Source organism: Oryx dammah, unplaced genomic scaffold (genome assembly GCF_014754425.2).
Source record: "Oryx dammah isolate SB20612 unplaced genomic scaffold, SCBI_Odam_1.1 HiC_scaffold_13, whole genome shotgun sequence".
NCBI lineage: Eukaryota > Metazoa > Chordata > Mammalia > Artiodactyla > Bovidae > Oryx > Oryx dammah.
Genome location: NW_024070197.1, coordinates 13,588,952 through 13,594,109, shown reverse-complemented (window position 1 = coordinate 13,594,109; position 5,158 = coordinate 13,588,952). Strand labels below are relative to the sequence as shown.

The 5,158-nt window shown below is 56.3% G+C and overlaps 1 protein-coding gene across 4 annotated transcripts in view; it reads right to left on the bottom strand.

Annotated features, from left to right (window-relative positions):
• Window positions 1-206: 206 nt before the first annotated feature.
• The window catches only part of ZNF428 (zinc finger protein 428), a 9,210-nt gene continuing 4,258 nt past the window's right edge, over window positions 207-5,158 (bottom strand). For all 4 annotated transcript variants that reach the window (XM_040252611.1, XM_040252612.1, XM_040252614.1 and 1 more), the window contains exon 3: window positions 207-872. In XM_040252611.1, the coding sequence (XP_040108545.1) occupies window positions 370-872 (503 nt within the window). In that variant the 3' untranslated portion in view covers window positions 207-369. The remainder of the gene's footprint in view (window positions 873-5,158) is intronic.

The window sequence follows — 5,158 nt, the reverse complement described above, 5'->3', positions numbered from 1 at the left end:
ATGGAAACCACATTGAACTATGCATTTAGTAAACATTAATTATCGTGGTAATGATGACCCTAAGGTTTCCCCAAGAAGGAGCCCGGGGATGGTGAGGTAAATGCCCAGGTGCATGCCTCACACACTTGAGCTTACACATACACACAAGCGCATGCCTTACACACTTAAGCTTACACACACACACACACCCCCCAAAGGCACACTGGACCAGCACACAGAATTTGGCTTTTATTCTGGCCTTCACATGTCTACTGCTAAGATAACAGATTGGAGAGACCCCACACCCTTGACCACCCCAGTGTCCTCAGCGACCCCCCACCCGCCCCGCCCCGCCCCGCCCCTCCACCAGGCGCCCAGGTGGGGCTCTGCCTACACCTCCCCACGGGCGTGCAGCATGAAGTGCCCGTGCAGCTCGCCGAGGCTGTCGAAGGAATCCTCGCACTCGGTGCAGTGGTAGGTGCCCTCCTCCTCCTCCTCCTCCTCCTCCTCGTCCCTCCCGGTGGGTCGGCCCTCCCCAGCCCGAGGTGCAGCCCCCTCTTCCTCCCCAAGGGCCCGGGCTTCAGGGGCTGGAGCTTCTTGGGGGGCTACCGCAGGGCAGCAGAGCCGGCAAGGTGGGGTGCCCGGAGGGGCCTCCCCAAGGGGTGAGCGGCCACAGAGCTGGCAGGGCTGGGCTGGGGGGCCGGGAGGCTGGGCCGCACGGGGCGCCCGGCGGGACGGGCCCCCACGGCCCCCGCCCAGGCGCTGCTTCACCTTGTAGCCAGGGTCATATTCGGGATCGTCAGTGGTCTCCTCCTCCTCCTCTTCTTCCTCGTCTTCCTCTTCGGAGTCTGGCTCTGAGAGAGTGTATTCGGAGTCAGAGGAATGCTCGGGGCCTGCAGGGGGTGGTGAGTAAGGAGACAGTGCGTCACAGGACAGAGGGCTATGCCTGGCTGTCCCCTCCAGGAGACCCATGCAGACTCACCGCAGTATTGGGCCCAACCCTGCTCTCTGCACTGATGAACCCCCATCGCACAGAACAGCCCAGAACGCAGGAGGTGCTAGGAATCTGTGCATTAAGCAAACGCACATCTTTTAAGAACTGCATCTTAGGGGGTTAAAAAGAACAAAGTAGGAGAAATAGGAATAATAAAAACAACAGTGATAGTGTCCACTGCTATTTTAAGAACTCTGGGGATTTTTCTGGCTGGATCGTAGTTCCTCAAGCAGGGATCAAACCTGCAATGGAAGCACTGAGTCTTCACCACTATACTACCAGGGTATTCCCAAGAACCTTATTTTTTATAAATACTAACTCAACTAATCTTTACAACAACCCTGAGAGAGTTACTATTATTATCCCTAAGTGACAAATGGGGAAACCGAGGCACGGAGATGCGGTGCTCCATGCCGCATCACTGGCCTCCAGTCGCACAGCTAAAAGGGAAAGCTAAATGTGGGTGATGGCCTAGCACGGCTCATTTTAGGGAGGCAAACACTCGAGCAGATATTTCATCAAATTAAGACACGTATATATACATACTCTGAAATACATGGTTTTATATTAATATATATGCATGAGTGCATGCTCAGGCGCTTAAGTTGTGTCTGTCTCTTTGTGACCCTGTGGACTGTAGCCCGCCAGGCTCCCCTGTCCATGGGGCTCTCTAGGCAAGAATACTGGAGAAGGTTGCCATGCCCTCTCCAGGGGATCTTCCTGACCCAGGGATCGAATCACATCTCCTGTACTGTAGGCAGATTCCTTACCGCTGAGCTACTGGGAAGCCCGAGAATACTGAAGTAGGCAGCCTATCCCTTTTCCAGGGGATCTTCCCTACCCAGGGATCGAACCCATTGTCTCCTGCACTGCAGGCAAACTCTTTACCGCTGAGCCACCGGGAAGCCCTCTATAAATATAAATATAAATATAAATATATAAAAGCCCTTATATACACATACATATATATATATGTATGTATGTATACAAAAAACATCTAGTAAAGTGAGTTAAAATATTTGTAAGAATAGGTATATTACTGTGATTTCATGGGTATGGAGGATAGGCCTAGGACAAATTTACGTTTAAATAAAGTAAAAAGTGTAAAGTGGATATACAGGGAAGGGCGATGCCAACAGCTGTTATGGGGGGTGTGGGCCCCAGCCCCAGTCAGAGGGAGCCCCTACTGTGGTAGCAGTGGCAGTGTGGGAAATACCAGCTGCTTTAGGAGTGGTGGCCTGAGCCTGCCAAGAACATTTCCTAAGACTGCGACAGCTCAGCCCTTCATCCATGGCCCTCCACCTTAGTTTCCCCCAGCAGCGTACGGGGACCCCGTTACAACTGGGCCAGCCACATTCCTCACATCCCTCAACACTAAGGCCAGACCCCACCTCAGGGCCTTCGCCTCCCTTTCTGCAGATGGACTAAGGCTTGATCCCTCCCTTCCGTCACAGCTCTGCTCAGGGGTCACCTCGGTGAACACCTGGTCAGTGAGTCTGACTGGCCGCCCCTCCCGAGCACCCCGACGTCCCCCACGCGGCTTTATCCGCCTCCTCAGTTTACTGTGTGCAACTCCTGCTTTGTGGTCTCTACCTGTCCCTGAGAGCAGGGGCTTTGTCTCATTCACGGCTGTGCCCCTAGCATCTAGAACTCTTTCCTTGTGCCTGGCATTCAATTTGACAGCCTTTTCTGTGGCTTTCCCATGTGCTGGGAATGTCTCCTGTTAGCCTTTAGGACCTTCCTCTCTGCTGAGGGAACCCCAGATCTCCTGACCCCAGGCAGCCAGTCACTTCTGCTCTCTGGCTGTCCTAGTCCTGAACCCTCAGGGAGGTGCCCATCTGAAGTTCTTCCCCACTGACCAGCGGACAGGCCTGGGCTGACTCACTGCTGGGTCCCCAGCATCACCCAGCTTGGAAGCCCAGGTTATAAAAGTCTGGGCCTCTCTGCGGCTCCCTCTGTCTCTTACTTGTTCCTGCCTCTGTCCTGCTCTCTCTCTGTCTCGTAAAGAGCCTTGGCGTGGGCTGGTTCCTCCACCTGGAACGCTGTTCCCCACTCTGTCTGCCTGGAGACCTCCTACTCATCCTTCAGGACCCGGCACAGGCTCCGTCCTCCTTGAAGTTACCACCCTGATGACTTCAGGTGGGGGTCTCTGTCCTCTTCCCTCCACCCTGGCTCCACCCCCCATTACTGTCCTAAGGGCTGCAGCCATCTGGGTCCCAGAATGTCTCCCCCATCAGGCTAGGAAGCCCTTGGGGCGGGGCTGACTCATCTGGGGCCCTCACAGGCCGCGTGGGTGGGATGAGCAGGGCCGCCCCGCTCTCTCTCCTCCAGGCCTTTGCCTCTGCTCCCCTCCTGCCTGGGACGACCCTTTCCTTCTTGACTAGCAAACTCCTGCTCCCCTTTAAGGCCCCAGCTCCACGTCACCTCCTCTGTGAGGTCCTCCTGGACTGCCCAGGTGGTCCGTGACTGTCTGGGTGTAGAGACTGGAAACTCCTGGAAGTCAGGACCTGGGTCTCACCCCTCTCTGCATCCTTTCCTTATCCTGAGCATAAGGCAGCCTGAGGAGGCATATGCTGAAGAGCTGTGAAGCACACCTCCAGCTTTGGGCGGGGGCCCCGGGGGCCCCACCCCTCTTTCTCCTCCCCTCTGACTTCACACCGCCCCTCCAGGGTCTTCGCTGCCCACTGTGACTTCATGAAGTTGGCTTGAGCAAGGCAGTCAGGTAGTGGCTACCTGTGGCTACCAGGTCTTCTGTGTCCACCGTGACTTCCAGGCCCACGAGCCCTTTCACAGCCACCATGCCTTCTCCACCTACGAGAGCCCCAAAGCCCAGCACGTCTCCAGCACCCACTGGACCCCCGATGCCTGCAGCGTCTCCCAAGCCTCCCGCCTCCTTGAAGACCCCCAAATCGGCAGTGCCCAACAGCCCCTCGGCATCCACCAAACCGTCCACAGCCCCCAACTCGGTCACAAGCCCAAGCAGTTCCAAATCTCCCAAATGGGCGAAGACCAAGACAGCCCCTTCTAACCAGCCCAGCCACAAGTCGCAAGTCCACAGCCAAGCACGCACGCCCAGCAAAGCCAGCACCGACACCCGGGCCAGCACTGACACCAGGGTCAGCAAGACCAGCAAGGCCAGTGGGGTAAGACGCCCCCAGCACCGAGGCACCCACAGCCGGGGCAGAACTCCTGGCAGAAAGGGAAGCCGCAGCTCCAAGCGGTCAGCCAACAGGGCCAGCACGCCAAGCAGGATAAGAACTCACGGTGCCAGACCAGGCATGCCCAGCAAGGTGAGAACTCCTACTTCCCAGCAAAAACAGGGTAGGGGGAAGAGTTACAGCCGGCCTAGAACCAGCAACCAGGAAAGCAGTGAGAGCCAGCCTGGAAGTGTGAGCCAAAAGAAGAGCTACAGCCCCCCAGGAGCCTCTGATATGGGTAAGAGTTCCAGCCCGGCTGCAACCTCCAGCAGGGCAAAGAGTTACAGCCCCACTCGACCTCCCTTCGAGGAGACAGGTTACAGCCAGTCTCCATCATCGTCGCGGAGGGTGAAGAGTTACAGTCAGATGATTACCCCCAGCAGGGAATGGAGTTACAGCCCGACTGAAGCGTTCAGCAGGGTCGAGAGTTACAACCAGGGTAGTATGCCCAGCCGGCCCCAAAGTCACAGCGGGTCTAGCAGCCCCAGCCGGCCCCAAAGTCATAGCCGGTCTAGAACGCCCAGAAGGGCAAGAAGTCAGAGTCGGGAGAGGGCCCACAGCAGGGTGAGAAGTCACAGTTGGAAGAGAAATCACAGTAGGGCAAGAAGTCGTACCCGGAAGGGAACTCCCAGTCAGATGGGAAGACAAAGTCAGTCAAGAATCCACAGCAAGGGGAAAAATTATAATCAATCTAGAACCCCCAGAAAGGAAAGAAGTCACAGCCAGTCTAGAAGCCACAGCAAGGAGAGCGGTTACAGGCGAGCTAGAACCCCCAGCAAGGAGAGAGGTCGCGTATGGTCTAGAACCCCCAGCAAAGAAAGAGACCACAGCCGATCTAGGACCCCCAGTGAAGAGAGAGACCACAGTCGATCCAGAACCCCCAGCAAGGAGAGATATTACAGCCGATCTAGAACCCCCAGAAGAGAGAGAGACCACAGACAATCTCGAACCTCCAGCAAGGGGAGAGATCACAGCCAACCTAGACCCT